This window comes from Cucumis melo, chromosome 4, assembly GCF_025177605.1.
Source record: "Cucumis melo cultivar AY chromosome 4, USDA_Cmelo_AY_1.0, whole genome shotgun sequence".
Taxonomy (NCBI): Eukaryota; Viridiplantae; Streptophyta; class Magnoliopsida; order Cucurbitales; family Cucurbitaceae; genus Cucumis; species Cucumis melo.
Genome location: NC_066860.1, coordinates 30472965 through 30495547, shown reverse-complemented (window position 1 = coordinate 30495547; position 22583 = coordinate 30472965). Strand labels below are relative to the sequence as shown.

General features: G+C 31.9%; 2 protein-coding genes across 2 annotated transcripts; one reads left to right on the top strand and one right to left on the bottom strand.

Annotated features, from left to right (window-relative positions):
* The first annotated feature begins 1664 nt into the window (after positions 1–1664).
* Positions 1665–12460, top strand: LOC103486857 (alpha-L-arabinofuranosidase 1-like). Its single transcript, XM_017044251.2, has 18 exons — positions 1665–2284; positions 2741–2928; positions 3830–3884; positions 4219–4430; positions 4585–4706; positions 4781–4928; positions 5526–5595; positions 7202–7347; positions 8089–8134; positions 8222–8274; positions 9212–9356; positions 9762–9880; positions 10041–10112; positions 10203–10306; positions 11120–11176; positions 11263–11461; positions 11634–11780; positions 12043–12460. Coding segments are annotated over exons 1-18 (2034 nt in total). The 5' UTR covers positions 1665–2283; the 3' UTR covers positions 12193–12460.
* A 1569-nt stretch (positions 12461–14029) lies between these two features.
* On the bottom strand, positions 14030–17780 carry LOC103486858 (E3 ubiquitin-protein ligase At4g11680-like). The gene is made up of 4 exons (XM_008444986.3): positions 17169–17780; positions 15751–15870; positions 14793–15090; positions 14030–14557 (listed from the first exon to the last, which is right to left on the bottom strand). Exons 1-4 carry the CDS (start codon positions 17600–17602, stop codon positions 14396–14398), a joined length of 1014 nt encoding a protein of 337 aa, XP_008443208.1. The 5' UTR covers positions 17603–17780; the 3' UTR covers positions 14030–14395.
* Positions 17781–22583: the final 4803 nt, after the last annotated feature.

The window sequence follows — 22583 nt, the reverse complement described above, 5'->3', positions numbered from 1 at the left end:
TTCTTGCTAAAATGGTATTTTAGGAGAGGAAAATACATCTAAGGTTCTTTTGGAGGATTTTCCCCCTTTCATTTTGGAAAAATGGGACTAGAAATAATAAACTAATTTCTTCTTTTATACCAACAAGAATATATACAAAATTTGATATTCTACTGTTTGATCATTTTAACTTATTTTGTTAGGATCAATATTTGTAATACTTGCTGATAATAATTTTTAGTTTTTAGTTTTAAAAATTATTACTCTAACTTCTAAAAAAGTTCTTTCTAATTTTTTTCGGTAGAATTTTGAAACGTTCATGAGAAGATTTTCTATTTAGGTGGGAGATGGAAAAAAATAGTTATATGATAATTGCCGAAAAGGATGAAGTTATTAAAAATATGTATCAATATAATTAAATGTTCATGTCTATCCTAATATTTATCAATATAATAAAATATTCATGTCTATCCATATTTATTGTGGATATATCATGTGATATGTTTGTGTTAAGCTTTTAAATTTAAGTTTTATATATGAATAGTTTGATATGTAATTCTTTTCTAATATTAAAGAAAATAAGAAATTTGTATAATTCCTCGTTAAATTATAGCAAATAGTAAAAAATGTAACCATTTAATTAAACTTTTCATAGTAGTTTGTGTTAAATTAGATGGTTTTTCACTAAAAAAACAAGAAAACTCTTTTGATGCGAAACTTAGCCCTGCAAATTTCCTATCCTGATTTCCATAGAATTGAATGGGTAATGATGGGGAGTGAGAAATTTTCTCCCTTTACTATGGACACATGCTCATATTGACATATTATAAGCAAATTCATTATAAAGTTTGATATGATCACTCTCACAAAGATTCTATCTCACTTTGTAAACTATAGTTAAACTATGTTAGAAATCTGATCTTTTCTACGACAAGTGGATTATGAGAATTAGAACCTTTTAACCCTAAAAAAGAAGGAATATATTCCAACTATGACCCCTTTTGATTGTTCTAAATTTGATTGGACTTAGTTTTATCTACAACTTAGGAAAGGAATATATACGTTAACTTAGTTTGGATCGTTCTCTCTTCAAATATAAAAAGTAAACTGGTTTTTAGGGATTAAATTAGGAATGCTTACAAAATTAAGGAAAAGTTATAGTTGAACTAAAAAAGGCACAAGTAAACTATAAACGTCTAAACTATATTAGAAAAATTATGGGGAATGATCGTAAGTGATAAAATTACCAAAAATATAAACAATATATAGCAAATTTCATATTATATCAATGATAAACATTAATAAATTTATATAAGCATATATTAATATCAACGGATAGACATTATAAGCGTGTATCAATATCAATTGATAGTCTATCGTTCATATATTTGAAATTTTGTAAATATTTTGATTCATTTTATCATATTTAAAAATGTATTAAAAATTATCAACTCTGTCAACTAGTCCTAGAAAGAACACCAACAAATTTTATCAAAAAAATCTACCTTTAATTTCAACCTAACATAAAAAATTGAAGATAACTCGTATATATATTCATACAAAAACTCTAACTTAAAGATTAGATAAGATTCAGGGGTGAAAGTGAAAATTTCCAAAAATGATTGAACAATGGATTATTGTATGATTACTATGAGAGGCAATGAGTTGCAGTTGGGATGAAGAAATGGAAAAGGAAAACTTTCCTTATCTTCCATGAACACTCAATTCCAAACAAGGAGCTCTTACTCCGATTTGATCCTAAGTGGGGTCGCAGTTTTTTGCCATTACCAATGTGGAAATGGACGTGGCTTTGAAGCAAGAACGAAAAAAAGAAAAGGTGAATATTTGGATAGGATTTTTGACAACCATCATTATCATCAATGATCAACAACAAACATTCATCATTTTTATCGTCGTTTCTTTAAGCAAAAGTTGGGGTAAAACCAGATGCCAAAACCTCTGTCCATTGATACACAAACCCTTCTTCCTTCCCACGAATTACAGTCGCGTCTTGTGTTTTACAAGGTCAATGGATGGAGTTGGGGACGTAATGGAGCGGGACCCATTGAAGCAAATCTTGAATCGAGTGATGGGTTCTACTTTTACTCAACATCCAGATGGTTTTTTTCCCTCTCTCTCTTGAAATTTTTACGTGAAAGCAAGGAAAACAGGGTAGTCTCTCACTTGGGGTGTTCTTGCGCTTTATAAGTAGCTTCACTGAGCAAATCCAGGACTACTCCAACTCGAGCTTGCGAGTTTGAACTCATCGTGTGACTTGAATTTCATCTACTTTTGATAAATTCCAGTAGGTTCATGGATCAACACAATTTTCATATCTGTTTTTGTTGACTATAAGTTTGATCTTGTTGAGAATCTAGTTTTCTCTAAATTGGGTTTTACGTTTTTCCTGAAATGATTCTTATCTGATTTCCTTTCTATCAAGTGTCATTAGTTAATCGCTTAATTGTTGTTGTGATGTTGGCTGCTACATGTCTATCGTTCTGGTTTGTTAGTGTTTTTTTTTACCAAATTAGATGATATAATTTATCAGTTTTTACACCATGTTGTTACTGTCATTACCATTGCTCCTACTACATTGTTGTTACGGCAACGCGTTTGTATAACTATGGATTGAGTACAACTGTTTATTTTGTTCTTCCTGTATTGATTTTGTCCCTTTTTTTTACCCTTCACTGTTTAATTGTTCTATATATTAGGGGTTTTCATTTACCTTTTTTGGGTTTAATATCATTGGATGCAGTGATTGTAATGGGCTCTCGTAAAGTTTCATACTATGTTCTTCTGCTATGCTTTGGTATTGTGGTTGTATCTGTTAGTACATTCTTTGCCATTGGAGATGACACTGTCCAGCCTGTGCGACTCTCTGTCAATGCTTCAGATGCATCAACACGGCAGATTCCTGAAACACTTTTTGGAATATTTTTTGAGGTTGGTCGTGTAAACTGTGGTTTTTTTTTTTTTTCTTTTTCAATGTTTCTTTCAGTTGCATTTTCTTTTTCTGAATTTCAACTTCTTTCTTCTGAAATTTTTTTAATATGATTCATGATTGTCTTTCATGTTTGTGCATGCCTTTTATTGAGAATCCAAAGCTTGCCTTCAAAATTACGTATATATGCTTATTGATATGCATCAACTTGCCTGTGAGCAATAGTTATTCAGATGCAAAAAATTTTGAATGTGTTGAAAGGTCATATATTGTTGAAATTATAAAATTTTTCGAGCTTACTATGGGAAGTAGTTTTCAGCTTACTCCAAAAACAGCTTCTTAGTTTAGTTAATTAATGATTTGACATTTCTCTGTTGTAGCTTACAGTAGTTATTTTACTAATTATTGTTTTCAAAATTTTGTATATGAAGTCAATACTATTATGTTGGAGCATTTGATAATCCTGATGGAGTGACGGGGAAATGAGATTAAGAATTTGCATTTACATTCCATTTTCTATTAGCATAATTGTTAATCCTTCAAATTGTTAGATTGGAACAACTTAATTGTCATTGCTATTGATGTTATCGTTCTGTGGACTTTCTAATGCTGTCTTTAATGTATAGTGACATCAATGGTTGTAAGGGTAAGCTTTGTTGGCACGCACATAATAAGTTTTTTTTCCCTAAGCTACTTTGCAGCATTTTACAATTTGGAGCTCGTTCTTGGGATTTTGAGGATGGTTTTATTAATTTTGATTTTTGAGAAAAATATCAAGGGGTTTGTTTTGCCCACTTTCCGGTGTAATTTTTGGATGTAATTCTTTCATTTTATTCAATAAATAGTCTTGTTATTGTTAAAAAGAAAAGCAGGATCAGCTTCTTTTCATGTTTTCTTTTACAGGAAATTAATCATGCAGGGGCTGGTGGAATTTGGGCAGAACTTGTGAGCAACAGAGGTCAGCTCTGATAATCCAATTCTTCTATTTTTCTTTATTTATGAAAATAGCATAAAGAAGATGATAGGTGATGAATTCATACATTGGAATCCCATTTGTATATGTTATGGTCCTGATGAATGAAGGGCTTGTAGTATTTCTCGAGATCTTACATATGTAGTTCGTTTCAACAGAAATTTGTTTACTAAATGAGCCAATTTATTCATTCATTTTCTGTTTTGGAAGTACCTCATGTTTACTTAGGGGCAACCATGGAGGTTTTATTTTTGTTTTCAATTAAAATAAAAGCAAAAACATGCCGATGATATAATCTTCACGATCCTTTTATCCACAGGATTCGAAGCTGGGGGTCCAAATACTCCATCGAATATTAGTCCTTGGTCAATCATAGGAGACGAGTCAACTATAAGTGTATCAACAGATCGTTCATCCTGCTTTGATCGGAATAAGGTGGCCCTTCGTATGGATGTTCTGTGTGATAATGGAGGTACCAACATCTGTCCAACTGGAGGAGTTGGTATCTACAACCCTGGATTCTGGGGCATGGTAAATCCTCTTTGAGGAGGAATCTCTTAGCCACACTTTTATTCTGTGGAATTTGCTGGACCCTTTCATCTTATTAGGGAGGTCCCATTTCTAAACTCTAAAATTTTAGATTTGGTTTCCTGATTTTTTTTTTTCATTATTCTTCTCTCTTCAGAATATTGAACAAGGGAAGGCGTACAAAGTGACTCTTTTTGTTCGATCCTTTGGAAAAATCGATCTGTCCGTTTCGCTCACAGATTCAAGTGGGCTGAAAAAGTTGGCAACAGCATCCATAATGTGAGCTTATCTGAAATTTTCAAAAGCATTCTTTGGTGGAATGGGAATTCAATATAAATTACTTGTGTTTGTAGATCTGGTGACGTGTCAAATTGGACAAAGATGGAGGTTTTATTGAATGCCACAGAAACTAATCACAATTCTCGTCTTCAGTTGACAACGTCGAAAAAAGGTGTAATATGGTTTGACCAAGTCTCCGCCATGCCTGTGGAAACATATAAGGTATTTGATAGCCGTCCGTCTATATGTAATTTAAATTGGGTATCAGTTAGCTAAATGTGTAATGTCTAAATGTGTAATGTGTTTGCAACAAGTAAATGTAAATGTACGGTGCCATGAGGGGTCTAGCTTTGGCAACTGCGAATTAAAATTTTTAGTTAAATAGTAGACATCAGAAATTATTTGACTGTTTTCAGAATATGATATTTATTCTTGTTTTCTATTAAAAAAGTTGGGAATTCAGAACTACAATGTTTAAGTTTATGGGACTTCATGATTTTGAGGTTTTGGGTCGGCATTCTGCTTATGGTGCTAGGCAATGCATAAATATTTGTATCTTTTGAGGATGAGATGAGCATGACTACGGTACTACCCCTTTGTATAACTCATCCAAATTAGCATGACTACGGTACTACCCCTTTGTATAACTCATCCAAATTATTCTGCATGATTCAAAATGGTTCATGTGCTTACAAAAGATTCAAAAATGGTTCACGTGCATTACTCTTCTATTATGTTAGCTGAGTGGCTATACTTTCTTGTTAAGCATAAATCATGTACTTCACTTTCCATACCGTTGTAACCATTTTGATTATGCAGGGTCATGGTTTCCGAAATGATCTAGTCCAAATGATGGCTGATTTGGAACCACGATTTATTAGATTTCCAGGTAATTGTTGATTTCATTAATTCTCTCCTGATAAGTTGGGAGAGAAGTAGTGTACAAATAAGTATATTCTGGCTTGGGAAGAGGATATCTTATCTTTCCTATTAATAAGAATTGAATCACACACAAAGCATCCTCTTAGATGTCCATGTAATCTCTTTTAATTTAGTCTAAAGAAAGGGGGAAAAGATTGGCCACAGCTTAACTTAATCTGCTGCTGCTGCTCCCATTCATGTATTGCTCCAGCACCTACAGATTGGTAGCTTATGCCCAAGCCTCCACCTCATTTTTAGTCTGGAGTTCCATGAAAAATTAATGAATATTTCCTCCCCTTGTTCACAGTCCACCTAGAAAAATTTTATTTTTGCTGTTTTCTAAAGTTTTGAGCTACTTATATACGTAAAAAAGGTTTTGAGCTACTGTGGTAGTGAATTTATGGAGAACAGAAATAGGTGACATGCTGGACCGAACAGTTGGATTGAGTTCAACTCTTCTCTGAAAATTACTACCTTTCTCTTCCGAAGTCTCATTTTAACTTCCCTAATAATCGAATCCAGAGAAGTACAATCTTAATAGTCTCTCCAAGCAGAAGACCAATGACCAGGATATAGACTTTCTTGGTATTTGAGAAATATTCCATCACCAACTACCCCCTCTTTCTTTTGAACTTCATATGGTTCATTAACTACGAGAACCACATCAAGCTTCAGTGAATAATGCCCCTTGATTAAAAGAGAAGGTATTTGACCAGAGAAATTTTACTCTGTTGACCTGGGCCTTTGAGATAATGTTATTGTGGCTGGATACACTTTCAAGATCATTAAGCCAAAAAGGTCACTCTTTATGATCGAGTGTTGCAAATTCAGAGAAGGACGCAAATCACAGAAAATAGTACTGAATCCTTTACTTGGTTTATTCTGAATTTTCTGAAATTACCCATAACAAGTCTGCTTTTATAACTTTAATATTCTTTGAAAAGCAATTCGGTGTAGCCTCAGAATAAAGTTAATTAGAGTAATTCCTTGATTGATCCTCTCTTCCGTCCTTTATAATTTTGGATTTTAATTAGCTCTCTAATAACCCGTAAATAGGGAGCCCTTTCATATTTTTCACCACCTTTTATTCTAATAAAAATTCTAGAGTTTGACATTGGGAGATTTCTCCTTAGTTATTCATATGCTACACCAGAATTGAAACCTGGGGTCTTTTACGGAAAAAGAAGAATTGAAACTTGGAAAATTCTCCCGTTCAGGAATAGCTTGGTACTCTCATCCTCATCAATAGTTGCTAGAGCTAAATACATTTTTGTGGGATATACGAAATTTTCATATTTCGCTCAAATCTTATCTGGCTGTCTTTACTGTTTGAATTTTAAGAATTTGTGCTACAAATTTCTGATTTAGTCTTTATGTAAGATCCTTTATTCTTTCTGGTTTGAGTGTTGGACTTGTTCTATTGTACACTTTAGAGATCATGCATCAATCATGATCACTCACGCTTGTTTATAAACACATCGACTTGCCTGGATTAAACAGCGATTCTTTATGATGTTCTCAAAGGTCTTGGTAACTGATAGGCAATCCTTTTTTTCTTAATTATATAAATGTAGGTGGATGCTTTGTGGAAGGTGAATGGTTAAGAAATGCATTTCGTTGGAAAGAAACCATTGGACCATGGGAACAGAGACCTGGACACTTTGGTGATGTTTGGATGTACTGGACTGATGATGGGCTTGGCTATTTTGAATTTCTCCAAGTGAGTGTCGTACTTACTTTTCTTGGAGCGAGAATTTTATAATTTTTTGGATCTTAACACACTCAACAAGGGATCCTGTGAATATACTTTTCTTTAAGACTAAAAAACACTAGGATATAGCACAGTATGAAAGATTAGTGCAACAAAAGGCAATCGCCATAAGATATCCTCCAATAGATACAAAATAAGGAAACAGGGAGAAGACAAGAAAAAAATGGAAAATGAATGACAGCAAAAATCCATAGGATTTATGTTATTCCAATAAAGGGAGATGGTTGTTTTAGTGATTGATGGGAATCATCTAATGTTGTGGTCAATTCAATTCCTAGTAGTGTGTCTTATCTTTTAAGAATTTAACTAGCTAAATGCATTAGTGGACCTCGTCAAATTCAAATATACTCAGGTTGCTAGGTATACTCAGGGAGTGAAGGAAGAAATTCCTGATCAAACTGATCTTGAAGAAGTTGGTGAAGGGACGGGATGTATAATCAAGTTGGTCAAGAAATTTTCCCTTAAAATTTGGAATTAAAAAGAATGGGACGAGCAGTAAAAATAGGAAATTCATCTCATATAGGCGATGAATCATTAAGCTAGCCTCAAAAGAAGTTGCCTTTTAATTTTACCTCATAATTGATATTATACTTTAAAATTGTGGATAAAACGTATATTTTCATTTTATTATAGATACTCCTCTTCAAGATTGGTTGTATATTTAATTATTTCTCATGCTTACCTTTGCAGCTGGCAGAAGATCTTGGTGCTGCCCCAGTTTGGGTGTTCAATAATGGTAATCCATGATATTTAACTTGCTCTTATTCTATCTCCTTTTACTTATTTATTTTCTTCTGCTCATCATCTAATTGAATTTTCTTAGGAATCAGCCACCAAGATCAGGTAGATACATCCGATATCTCACCATTTGTACAGGTATGCTTACAATCATTTTATTTTCTGCTGAATTATGATCCGCTACTTTAACAATTTGAGGACCTGGAGTTCTTTCCCGCAAGGGAGTAGTCTTGTGTTCAAACCATTGCTAAAAAAAAATAAAAATTTGAAGACATCTATTTTTATTTATTTATTTATTCAATTGCCGTGTAAACATGGGAGCGGGGATTTGTACCCATATCTTTTAAAGGTCGTTGTTTCAATTAAAAAATTGAAAAACCATAATTTCACGGTGCACATTGGAGATCTACAATGGGCATGAAGTCTAAAGAGAAGGAACTAAATAAAAGACAGCCCAACAGGAGTTGGGCCAAACCACAAAAACCCAAACGTTTTACAGCCAAAAGAAAGGCTTCAAGTGTTAAGAACAAAAAACAAGCTATAATTACAACAACCCATTTACTCCAACAACTGAAGGGAAGTATAGAATCTAGCTGTGGACCAGATGGTAACATTTCGGTTGAGCAATGCGTTACAGGTGTAAGGGACCTTAAGTTATAACTATTCTAAGAGTGTTCCCCTGTATAGATAAAAGAAGAATTAATTGTAGATATTGAGATCAAGATGCAATAATTGCAATTTTCAACCAATAGAGATCTTGAAAAGGGGTCCAGATAAACATATTAGTAAGCTCATCAATGGTTAGTGATTGATCTTTTGTTTTCCCCTACTTCTAAAATGGAATGGAGCATTCTCTGGGATTGATATCAGGCTAATAATTTGATTGGATTACTGATTACTTTTGTCAAAAAATATGCTTTGTGTGATTTTTATTGTATTCCATCTCGATAAATTTTCAATAACATTATTGGCAGCGTGTATCTTGTGAAATATTTAAATCTGAGCCATACTAATAAAAGCCTAATATTATTGTTTTTCAAGTCGTATTCATCTAACCCCGATGTAATTATTTCAGGAAGCCCTTGACAGTATTGAGTTTGCAAGAGGAGATTCTAGTTCTACTTGGGGCTCCATTCGGGCTTCAATGGGACATCCAGAACCTTTTGACTTAAAGTACGTTGCCCTTGGAAATGAGGACTGTGGCAAAAAGAACTACAGAGGTTTCTCAATCTTTTAAGGAGTGTTTTCCTGTTATTTTCTTCTTGTTTTCTATATGGTTCTGATCTTCTAGCATTATTTAACTAAGCAGAGTATAGAGCAAAATTATCAGTGCATAGACCTTTATTGGTTAACGAGCTTGGTTCAGATTATTTAGTGGAAAAACTGTTTCGTAAAATTCAGTCGCTCTTTGAGTTAATCTGTTCCTTTAGCAAATAAGTATAACATTTTACCTTTCTTTTCTGTCGTAATAATTTAAACAAGGAAAAGAATTGAACCCTTGCGGATTATGCTTATATTCTTGGGGGTGGGGACTATGATATGGATTAAGTGATGTTTATTCAAAGGTTTTACAATTTCTCCACTCTTTCTCTTTATATATTTTTAAAGAACTTTTATCTGGGCAGGAAATTATATCAAGATCTACAATGCTATAAAACGTGTCTATCCTGACATAAAAATTATTTCTAACTGTGATGGATCTTCCGTGAAGTTGGATCACCCAGCTGATTACTATGACTTTCATGTAAGTTTTCTTAAGCATCGCCTTTTCTTTTTCTTCAAATGGAACAATGAATATTATTTATGATTTCAGATTGTTTGAATAAAGTTTGTTATTATTATCTATTTATTTTTGCCGCACTACATTTAAAAATTAATTTCATACTAATTTGTCTCTTGATTAGATATATACCTCCGCCAACCAAATGTTTTCAATGGCTCATAAGTTTGATAAAACATCCCGTAGTGGTCCCAAGGTATTGTTCATGCCTCTCTACTTCCTCCACTCTATTCCTCTCTTTCTTTTGTCTCTAAATATAAAATCAAATTTCTGCGGTAACTTGCAGGCTTTTGTGAGCGAGTATGCTGTGACAGGATCAGATGCTGGTACAGGCAGTCTCCTCGCGGCCGTCGCTGAAGCTGCATTTCTCATTGGCCTAGAGAAGAACAGGTTTTTAATATTGAAAACAATGACAACGTTGAGAAATTTTTCTAATTTGATGGATGATGTGAAATTTCTATATTATAGAATAAATCATAATAGTTCAGACTACATAATGATCTTTTACATAGGGAATATATAGACCTCAAAGAAACTACTAAAGGAAAATTCGTAAATGGAAAATATCAAAAAGGAAAATAATAATGGAAAATAATAATAATCCATAAACCTAATTTTCCTTTAACAGATGTCACTGAAGATATTCTTTGTTAGTATAATGGTGTCAATCATAGGGTTTAAAAGTCTCTTGCCTTGTAAGTATAATCCATTTAGTACATCAGAACAAAAGATTTCTGCCCATTACTTCTGATTTTGAGAAGTTTATTTATTCCCGAAAGGAATAGAGCATAACTTAAATTCTCTTCACATTTTGGTGAAGCAAACAAAAGATTGTTAAGTAAAAAGTTTATAGTGGTATTGGATTATTAGTTATTTACTTTGAAGTCTTCAACATCATCTTCTTCATTGGGATGAGGGACAACCATCATATCCTAGCAACCCTTCCATAAGTAAATTGCAGTTTATGTATTCTTTGTCAGTCTCGAGAATAAATGCTTGGTCTTTAGCTTGGGAATTTTTTAATCGTTATGTACATGTACCAAGTACCGTTACTGTTTGATTCTCACATTAGGAAATTCTGAGAATGGGAACTCTTGTTAGTTCCTACAATCTCTTGCAAAAAGTGAATGGCTAAGTAAATAAAGGACAAAACATTGAGAACTGTTTGAGATTTTTTTTCTTTTTCTCTAATTTTTTTTGCAGTGACATCGTTGGAATGGCAAGCTATGCACCACTTTTCGTGAATACTAATGACAGAAGGTATCACTTTCTCTTGTTTTATCATCTCTGTCACGTACTAGAATGACTGATTCATACTCTGAAATGCAAACCCTTCTTTCATAAAGGTGGAATCCAGATGCTATTGTCTTCAACTCTTCACACTTTTACGGAACGCCTAGCTATTGGGTGCAACGTTTCTTCACTGTGTCAAGTGGAGCAACTCTTCTTGATACAACACTGGATGCTAATTCTGCCTCTTCCCTAATCGCTTCTGCCATTATATGGAAAAATGCTGAAGATGACAATTACTATCTTAGAATAAAGGTATCTATTTATATTCATATATGTTTTCACTTATCCATTGTCATTAAAAAAAGGATGCTGAATTTCTCCTTGAATCTGGGGATATGTGTCTTGAGCATTACTTTATTCTGAACGTTTCATTTTCTGCAAGTCCCTTTACTTTCGTGGCACACTAAACATCAATCTTTTGCAGATTGTTAACTTTGGAAGCAAACAAGTGAGTTTCAAGATATCTGTAAATAATTTGAATGCATACTCCATTCGGAAATCCGGGTCATCTCAGACTGTACTTACATCTGTTAATTTGATGGATGAGAATTCCTTGAATAACCCAAAGAAGGTAACTCAAACACCCCCTTGATCTTGAAATTCATTTCTGGACATGTATAGAAGAAACAGTACTAAACTTGGCATTTTCATATTACACATTTTAGAAAGAAACATAGAACGTTGCAAGAGACTTTTGGTTCCATGACGAGACAATGATTTACTCTGAAGTTTAAACTGGATGCATATTATAACACCAAGATAGCTTTAACTACATTCTTTAAGTGAAACTCTTGTCGCCTCAGGCTTTAACCTCTGACTTTTTATGATGGCAGGTGTTTCCCGTCGAAGTTCCGCTTAACTCCGCCGGCGAAAACATGGACGCAGTAGTCCCCCCACATTCTGTAACTTCAATTGACTTGCTAATGGAATCTAGCAGTATTAGGATGCCTGGAGGCCATCATTCCTCAGCATCTGCTATCTGAAGTGGGATACGAAGCTGATAAGCAACACAGTGAATGCATATAATATATGTCTGGCAATCTTTCAACATTGGATAGGTTGAGAGGTATATCTTACTTTCCATACCGTTTGCTTCCAAGTGAAATAAACTAATACCTCCCAATGTACAGTTCCTGGGAGGGTCGTTGTCGTATGATTTGATATCAACGATAACGCCCTTGTAAATAAACATACTAACTGCATAATGGAGTGGTTTACCTCGTTTGATATTGATTTAGTTTTCTTCTTTTATAGTGTTGTTGTGGTGGTTTGTAAGTTAACAAATGTCCTGGGTAGTAATGAATGAGTGGAACAAAAGTATAAGTGTGGGCACAATAGATTGAAAAATCGTGCTAACCAATTGAACCAATGGTGATCGGTCAAAGTGAGGTAAGATTTAGTTGGCATTGGTTTGAGAAAAATCCACACTGACATTTTTTTAAAAAGTAAAAGAATAAAAGCAACCAAAATCGATCGATGACCGATTTATAGTCCTCAACAATCGGAACTCGAACATTTATTAAATCGATCATAGTAGATTTGATAGTGATTTAGTCGAAAAATTGACTCCGACTACAAGAACTTTATCATCAACCTTTATGTTTATTATATCAATAATCGAGGAAAATTAATTGAACTTGATCCCGTCCATGATTAATTATTTTTTCAGTCAAAGTGTGAATGTATAATTCTTACACTCATTTACTTGCGATGGCCAACCTACCGCTAAAATATCATGCCAACTTAGGAGGTTAGGTAATTCTCACTTGTATTGAATTAAAAACAAAAGTTATGAAGTCTTGGCTAAATATACGTTCTAGCCCTCAATGTCCACCTTTCTTATTCTTATCATTTTTGTTGGACAATTTTTGTCGGTGAGTGTCCAAATTAGTTTGTGATGGCTTACCTGACAAAAATATTTCACGAATCGATAAAGGTTCAGAAGAAGAATCAAGTCGATTTAAGTAGACAAATTCTCCATACACGACATAAATGGTGGGTGGTTGTTGAAAAAATGAGCTATACATACAAACAAGACAACATCCAAAACTGGCACCGAAAGATATTGTGGTGGCAATGTTATTAATCCTACAATTCACTTGCTGTTTAGATTTGATGTAACAACTACTCAACCATCCCTTGGTCTTAATTATATCTCGTCTCATCTTGTTTGTTATGACCACCTACTTTAGTGAATTATTGAACTATTCAATTGATGGACCTTTAAAGTTCAAATTCTATCAAATTTATCTTATTTTGGACGATTCTTCAAATCATTATTTGGTCATTATTTGTTTAACAAATGGATAACATAACTTTAAATAATTTAGAAAACATAAATTGATTGATTGGCACATGTATTGGATAGTCAAGTATTAAGTTTGAGAATATATACATATATACACATTTCAAAATTGGAATTGAAATAAGCATTTAGAAATTAAAGAACCTAAGTTCCTCACATCCTATGTCCTATTTAATAGATCCTTGAATCCTTTTTAGAAAGAAAAATAATAAGTCTAAACTTTTAACATTTGTGCCTCTCAGGTACTTACATTTTTTATCAAAAAAAAAATCAACAAATATATTATACATACAATTGAATTTAGTGTTTAACCAATTAATGAAATTCTAATTTTTTTCTTTTCATGAAGTCAAATATGCCAATGAACTTATTTTGTACAAATGAAAAGTTTAAAGATTTATTGAACAGTTTTTGTAGTACAAAGAGCTATTAAATACAAATCGAGAAGGTTTGAAAACTCGTTTAAAACTTTTTAAAGTTCAAAGATCTATAAACAAATTAGGCACCAAAGTTCATTGAGTTTAAGCGGTTACTTTTCTCATGGCTGATCATGACAAGAAGGCTTCAAAATCAAAACAGAGTAGCCAGTAGTTACACGAGAAAATTTTACATATAGCAGATGAAATTAGAGGTACAAGACCTTTTCCTATCAATTTACAGACATATAACTAAAGCCCACCTCTTCAAATTAAGCATTAAGTTCTGTTCACAGATGGGGTTTGAGAAAACAAAAACATTTCCCAGAGGTTGAAATCAGCTAAAATCCTATTCTCTACCCTCCCCTGTTTCTATAAGCAATAGTTGGCAGAGATCAACAAGCATCTAACCTGAAATTGAAAATGCCAACGTTCAGAATCAGATTCTCAACTGTGGTTCAATGGTCAAACCAATGTATCACCCCGGCGGATGTTAGACTTGCAGAGTGGGCAGGTTGCATTTATCCGAAGCCATTTGGCAATGCACCCACAATGAAAATGGTGGTTGCAGGGTAGAGTATAGAGCTCCGTCCCGTCTTCATATCTTGAAAGGCAAATGCAACATTCCTATAAAAAAAGTAAATTTTTGCACACTCAGCTTCAAATCAGGAGAAACCCTTGACGAGATAAGCGAAGACAATTACAAGATGAACACTATAGTGAGTGTGACAAATACTATAATTTGATTATATCTTGTCTATGGCGATAACATTTCTATGATGATGTAATAGAATTGTAGCAATCCACTAGATAGCTAGCTTATAAATATTCATAATTAGACATAAAAAGATAAATGGCTGACCGAATCCTCGGGATGAAGAGCAAGTTCTTTGATACGGTGACCGTTATCTAACTCCACAGTTGAACTGATTGGTTCTCGTTCTTTTCCAAGGTTAAATGTTCCAAGTACAGCAGCCTGACGAAATGTGTACTTGGGAAGAGTCCTGATATCCTCTTCCGAGGCACCTTCTCTAGTAGTCATGGCATATGCAAATGCTACAATTGGAATGCAGCAACAAAGAGAGAAGAAAATAACACATGCCATCCCAATACAAAAGAGAATGAAGAACAAGTCAAATGCCAGAAAGACCACGGTTAACCTGCAATTGACCCCGAAAAATATCAGCATTGAAGCACCAAATTAGATTAGATTAAATGCTCTGCACACCAACAAATCAAAGCCAGACTGCTTTGGGTGAATGCAATTAAAGCTACAATTTTGAAATAGTGGAAAGAGAAAAACATTTCATATCATCTTCAGATTGGATTGAGGAAATGGATTAAGAAAAGTTTAAACCATCTTCTTAGTTTTCCTTAAACTTGTTAATGATTGTGATTGAGGGCTGTTTTTTCTTTCACCGTTATCCGCTTATCCTTATAGGATGCTCGGTTTAATTCTTCTGTTTCTTTTTGTTATTAAAAAAAACAGTATATTGAAGATATACCTTGCTTTTTGCTTAGGCAATTTTGTAATTGTCTGAGATCTAAATCTCAACAGCTTGTTTTGATATGCAAACATTACTAGAAGTCTCTGAAAAAAGTAATAACTTAAACCGCCAGTTTTCTACTATGACATCTGCTGAAAGGTTATGAACTTATGAAAAGAAATAAGAAGTCGCGTCCAGATTGAACAGTGCAAAAACTTGAAATTGCAGTTGCAACAACTTTCAATGAAGTTGAAGTTGCAAATTTCCAATTTGGTATATAAACCTATTGCTCCAAGAGGAAACATGTCACTGTCAGAAAGTAAAAGTTCTTACCAGTAAAGCCGGGGAGAATCTTGTAGAAGTGCTTGGCCACCCATGACAATCCAATAGAATCCAAAGACCCACCAGACAGACGAAGTCATCGTATTCATTGACTCCAACCTTTTCATTATGCTAGAAGGACAGATAAAAACAAATTAGTCCCAAGCTTGTTGTTGCAGCTAATAGATCTGTATACTTTTATGTGTTCATTAAGCAAGTTCAAGACTCAATGTGAGAAAACAATGGGATGCATATCCATTCCTAAAAGAATACAATTAACTGTGGCCAATATGTTTGGCAATTTTGAATTTGCCATTCGTTGAGCAAATTTGGCTTTTCTGACATATAGAAGAAACATATAAACTGTGAATTCACCAAGGGAGTAAGAAAGAGAATTCCATCATTATTATCCACTTTAAAGGTTAAAATTAAAATGGGAAAAGGGGAGATCCAAAAACAAATACAAAAAGAAAAAAAAAAATTAAACTCATTAAAAAGCCAAGGAGAAGAATATAGATGTTCTCTCTCTAAGAGGTCACCTACACTTATACCTTCAAGCATTTCCCAATATACAAATACCAACAGACAAAATAGAAAAAACCAGAATATGGAAAAACAACAATTCCATCTGATAGCAGCATTAAATAGGAGGTATCAGTTTCTATAGGAAAAAACAAACTAAAAAAGAAAAAGTGGGGAAATGAATGATACTCTGCAGTTATGCCAAATCAAACCATTTTCTTCAAATCTTAGTCCATTCCTCATAAGACAAGTCCCTAAAACTGTTAAATCGCTCAACTCTACAAGACCTGGCATTCCCTTTTGTACAAAGTTACCCCATCCCTATTTAGTATATTTTAATAAATCAAACACCAAGAGAACCCTATGGGAGGTGATATAAACTATCCTCAGTACTTTATACACAAAATGCTTCCGTGATTGAAATCAAGAAAAAACGAACAATTAGATGCAATGTCTACACCACTAAATTCAAAGGAAAAACAGGTCAAAATCAAACTTCAAAAGGACAAAAAAATGAGTGAAATTGGTACACACGTTGCTTAGATAACTGCATTGGAGGGAAAAACCTCAAAATTGCACATATGATGCAATCAATTCAAGTTATTCAACTATCTTCACTTTTACTTCTTCCACATACGAAGGCCTAACAAAGAAAATGCATTGCCGCTACCCAACCGTTTCTAAGAAAACCCATGTTCAATTACACAAGAGTTCACTGTTTCTCCCATCAAACAAGCAGGGGTTTCCAGAAGGGAAAAAAAAAAACGCACAAGACCAAAAATTAGTGTCTCCGGCTCAAAATTCAAGGGATTAGAAAAAGGTCAACAATGTAGACAACTAGAGATAGCGCATAACGAAGAACTTCCTCTAGCACCATGAAACAAAACCATAAACACCATTTTCCCTACCTGCGATGAGCCGCACGGTCCTCAAATCCATGGTGCGCCATGCTCCTCTGGTACTCAAAGAAGACAAAACCAACATGCAAAAGACATTGTAAGCCATACCCAGAAATCCAAAGGCGTAAAGGGGTCGAGGGTCGTTCTCTAAACGTAGAGAAAAGAACAACAACAGAGACAAGAACAAAAGCCAAATTCCAGACAACGTCAAGAACCAAAATGGGCATAGAGTAGGAGCAATTCTCCCTAATAAAAGAGCGACGACTGAAATCATCGGAGTCAGAGTGATCTTCGGCGCAATCGGCGAGTAGAGGACGGTGGCGGTCGGAGGAAATCAAACGGGTAGTGTAGCGAGTTAGAGGGATTGTGAAAGTAGTGCTGACAGTGGGATAACGAAGAAGAGAGTGATTGAGAGTGGGTCTGAGAGCTCGTTGTTCTTCCATTATGGGAATTGGATTGTTGAATTTGAGAGATAAATTGGTGAAGAATGAATAATGAAGAATGAAGAATGAAGATGAAGAGAATGTGAGAGGCGGAGCTGAGGCGGGTCGTAACTGGAGCTCCGTCGTGGGGTGGGGGAGATTCAAGGGTAAACGACGCCGTATAACAGTACTACCAATCGTTTTAAAGAAATTTGGGGAAGGGTGATGGATTAATGTCCATTTCAAGCATAAGGTTATTATGTAATATTTGACCCAAAAAGTTAAGAAAATAAATAAATAAATAAATATAATGGTGGTTTCTTAATATACCAAAAATGAGTTTATTTATTTGTTATTATGATAAGTTTTTATTTTTAATATGTCATACACCGTATTAATTCAAAATATCTATCGCGATTTATTATAAGTTAGATACTAAAATTTTGTTATATTCATAAGTTTTTTCTATACTTTGTTATCTAAAAGAAAAATTTCTTCAAATTTTCTAATATAATTTAATAATTATTTTAGAATTTTTAAGACGCTTTAATAATTATTTTGAATTTGTTATACCGATCACTTTTTTATAATCATTTGATATTTAGTTATAATTAGTAGTGTTGTAAATATTTTAATTCATTGTACTATATTTTATAAACAAATATCTATAAATTTTTTTTGTCTTTTAAAACTTTAAAAAAAATTCAACACTTGTATTTAAGAAATAATAAAACCGTTTTAAGAAATTGATAGGAGAAATCAGTAGTTTTCAAAAACTAGAACGACAAATAGTTTTCAAATAATGTTTTTGTTTTTAGAATTTGACTATAACTCAAGTGATTCTTTTAACAAGGAGGAAACAACACATAAATCTAAAGAAAATTAATACTTATTACGCCCTTCAATTTTAAAAAGTGTCAATTAAGTAAAATCTTCTCATTTATGTTTCGATAGTTTTTTTTTTTTTTAAATTTTAAAATGTGCTTGCTTTATAGTAAAACAAATCCTTAAACTTTTAGTTATGTCTTTATTATGTATTTAATAGATATATAAAATTCTTAATTTTATGAAACTCTCGATTTATTTAATATCTTTTTTATAGTTTATAGATGTATCGAAAAGAAAACAAAAATTCATTGCACGATACTTTTAAAAATTTATGACCTTGTAATTTAACTAAAAGTAAAACTTTAGATGTTTAAAATTTATTTACATTCACTCAAAGTTTATTTGTTAAAGATTGAATTGTAGGGATAAACTTTTAAGATTGTAGTTAACTTTTTTGAGGTATTTAAATTTGTACCCTCCATTTATGTTCTTAGAATAGATGGAGTGATCAATAAGGAATGGATTCCTTTTAGATGTTTAATAGAACAATCACAAAGAAAAAAACAAGTAACCAAGGAAGGCCTAACTTAGTCCAAACTTACTAGATTAAGACATATATTCTCATCATCGAGAAATCAAACTTTACCATACATATATCAAGAGTGAACCAAGAATAAAACTTGAACTTGGGTTTAAAGGATACAGTTTTATCGCTAAGCTAGCTGCTAGTATTTAAATTATTTCAGATTTTATATATTCTAGCATAAAATTTATAGGTTCAAATCTATACTAAATCTATCCGTGCATACATGTTAAAGTTAAAAATAGTTTCTCGAATATAAACTTTTAATCTTAATATATTAATATAAGTTAAAATACGATAAAATTTAATTAAGAACTGTTTCCAAATATAACAAAATGACACAAAATTTTGTTAGAATGGTAAATATTTTCAAGGTCATTTTGAAAAAGGTTATATACAAATAATGAACGTGTAGGGGATCAAAATTTAAAATTGAGCTAATTAATAATGAGGGGGAAAAAGGGAAAGTGTGTTATTCTGTTAATGGATGTTAATAATAATTAAGATTTTCTTTTTATTGATTGTGACTTTAATTTATAGTGTCATAATAAATTTGGGTAGGAATAAGTGATTTAAAAGAAAAGAAAAAGAAAACAAAACAAAAACACTATTTGCAGTTAAATAATTTATTATTGTGTTTGTGACAACAAATTAATGAGGCATGTCAATGTGTTGGAAGGTACAAATTAATAATAGACCCCATCATATTTTTCTAAATGATAAACATAGAGACCATACAATTATTATTACAATTCTTTCATTTCATTTTTTTTTATTTTTTGTTGCTATTTTTGGAAGATATTTATATAATAAATGTATAAATGAGAAAAGAAAAGTTATGATTATTATAGAGGTTGAAAGTTCCTATTGTTGATTTTGATTTATGTCAATAAGATTTTAAGAGTGGGGTACTGCCTTAAAATAATAATAATAATAACATTAACAGAGTAATTAAATAAAACCCTCAAATTAAAGATTTTAAAGTAAAAATTGTTAGGTGACTATTGGAAAATGTTAGATGAAGACTGCACTATTTAGGCAGTATGTGATAAAGAAGGTTAAGGATATTATAGTGTATGTTTAGTTTGACTTCGGTAAGTTAAGAGATTAATTTAGATTTTATCTATTAAGTTATGTCATAAATTATTTATGAGTGTCTAATTCTTTCTCAATATTATTGATCTAAACAAAGATGTTCGTTTACTTTGCTAAGACTCTTCCGAAATGAAGTGGAGAATCCATGATTATGGAAGAAACGAGGGCAGAGTAGGGAAAAAGATTATATTTCTCGTTTTTTAACATGAACATCTCTTTGAGATATATATTCACACCAATTATCCCTTTTCTAGTTTCCATCCATGATTTTTTCATATTTTAATACAAAATACATTTCTAAGCTTTGGGTGTTTTAATATTTAAAATCATGGATATGCATCAATTGATCATAATTGATTTATTCAACCAAATCGCCACCAACTCGATTATGGTCAATTTCGTAAATATTTAAACCAATCTCCAATCATAAAGAAACACAAACCACAATCGGTCAATTTCAGTTGGTTTAAACTTTTAAAACTTTTAAAAAGTACGGTTGTTGGTATAGAATTTTTGCAAACCAACACTGATTGAACTCCTTATCTCTGGTTACTTTCGATAGGTTCAGTCTATTTTGGTCGATCAGTTTGGTTTTTTTAATCTATCATGTTCACCCTTATTTGAAACTTTTTCATGATTTTAATGCTATATGGTAGGTATGTTAAAAGGTGAAATAATATTGTTGTATTGTTTGAATTATAACTGTAAGAAAGTATATAATTGAAATTTAATTATATGTCAAATATTATGTGAGTGAAGTATGTTCATTTTAGCCTTTTCTTCTTTTTATTTAAAATATTAATATACCACACCATTTAACAGATGGATTCTTCACCCATTATTTAGTCTAATTGAATTTTATCTTCATCTTCCCATAATTAAACAACCAAACAAAGCCATTCCAATAATAACTACTATACATAATCAATCGTTGAACTTTTGAAACATTCTATCTATTGATAAAAGTAAATTACTGACGTGTTTGGATTACATCTTAAAATGTTTAATTCAAAAAATAAGTTATTTTTTAAAAAAATTAGAGTATTTGGAAGTTACTCAAAAAATGTTTCTGAAGAAACCCATTTCCTATACATTATAAATTACTCTGTAAATGTGAATCCCCAATCATATTTAAAAAAAAAAAAAGAATTGTATTTTCTTTTCATCGATATAAAGAACAACACAAGTATAGTTTCAAAAATGGTTAAGTCAAACGTCTTCAATCGAGATTTTAAGTGATTTTTTAATATTTTATTCTCGATGTACTTAGCTTTCCAGTCTCTCCCAATTTTCTCCTCTCCCTACCTCTTTATCAAGGCCTTGTTTTTTTCAATCTAATTTAAAAGCTATAGGTTTATAATTGACTTCTAGAGACATTATAAAAAATAAAAAAAAAAAAATTTAAAAAATATTGCTATATTTTATAAATAGTTTTACTTTATTTTTGTGTATACTCATAACAATTTCTCTTACTTTTAGAAATCATATGTAGTTGAAGGTATTACCAAAATAATGATAATAATAATGAAAAAAAAAATCTTAAAACAAAGGTAATCAATAATAATAAAAAAAAATAAAAAAATTTAAAAATTACATAAACATATTATCAATAATGTTCCAAATGAACCTTCCTTAGCTAGCATTAAATTAAAATCCCACATATTATTATATAAAACTTGTAGTTCTGTCAAGTTGTAACTTACTAAAAAACACTATATTATTTAGTAGGCTTTAGAAAATAAAACATAGTATAAGACAATTGTTATTATTATTGAATTTATTATATATTATTATTTTAAAAGAAAAGTAGCATTTAATATACAACCTTGCATGTTATAAGATTGAATAATATTCTAAGAAAATATTACATTAAAACTCCAATCTGCGGTCTAAAGAAGTTGCTAAAATGTTTTCTTAATTTCAAAGACTAATTATTATTTCATTATGTAAACCAAATTCTTTTTTCTTTTTAGAAAAACTTATGGTTTGACATTCATTTTATTTAAACCGTTAATTAAATTTAATGGTACCCATTAAAGACATAAAGAAAAATTTTAAATTTTATTAGTATTATGATTTTGGGTTAAAAAAATTATTTTTTTCTTTTTGTCGAAATAATAAGTTGGTTATTTACGTTCAAATTTTGTACGGTTTAGTTCTTATATTTTATAATTTATAATGATACAGTTTCTATCGTTAAAATTTTCAATATATACATGCAAGAAATTAGATCAAACCATACTAATATTTTTTCTAATCAAGGGACTAATTCATTTTAAATAATGAAGTGTATAGAGACTAAATTATTATTTATTAAGTTCAGTTCCTCAAATCGTTATTAACTAAAATTAAAAAATGGTTGCTTACGTGAAAGGAGAATGCCCAAAAGTATTTCTTAACCTACAACGCAATTCCAAGAACCGAATGATTATCCAATGAAATCTTAAAGCATAAACTTTGGAAATGGTAGGTCACCTTTTCATTTTGACAAAAGGA

What these genes read in the sequence shown, in the direction of transcription:
- LOC103486857 (XM_017044251.2), top strand. An exon ending in ACCCTGGATTCTGGGGCATG is followed by an intron (nt 4,431 to 4,584) that starts GTAAATCCTCTT and finishes TTCTCTCTTCAG; the next exon opens with AATATTGAACAAGGGAAGGC. An exon ending in ACGATTTATTAGATTTCCAG is followed by an intron (nt 5,596 to 7,201) that starts GTAATTGTTGAT and finishes ATATAAATGTAG; the next exon opens with GTGGATGCTTTGTGGAAGGT.
- LOC103486858 (XM_008444986.3), bottom strand. Translation starts at nt 17,602, where the DNA reads ATGGAAGAACAACGAGCTCTCAGACCCACTCTCAATCACTCTCTTCTT. An exon ending in GACCGTGCGGCTCATCGCAG is followed by an intron (nt 15,871 to 17,168) that starts GTAGGGAAAATG and finishes CTGTCCTTCTAG; the next exon opens with CATAATGAAAAGGTTGGAGT. An exon ending in GATTCTCCCCGGCTTTACTG is followed by an intron (nt 15,091 to 15,750) that starts GTAAGAACTTTT and finishes GGTCAATTGCAG; the next exon opens with GTTAACCGTGGTCTTTCTGG.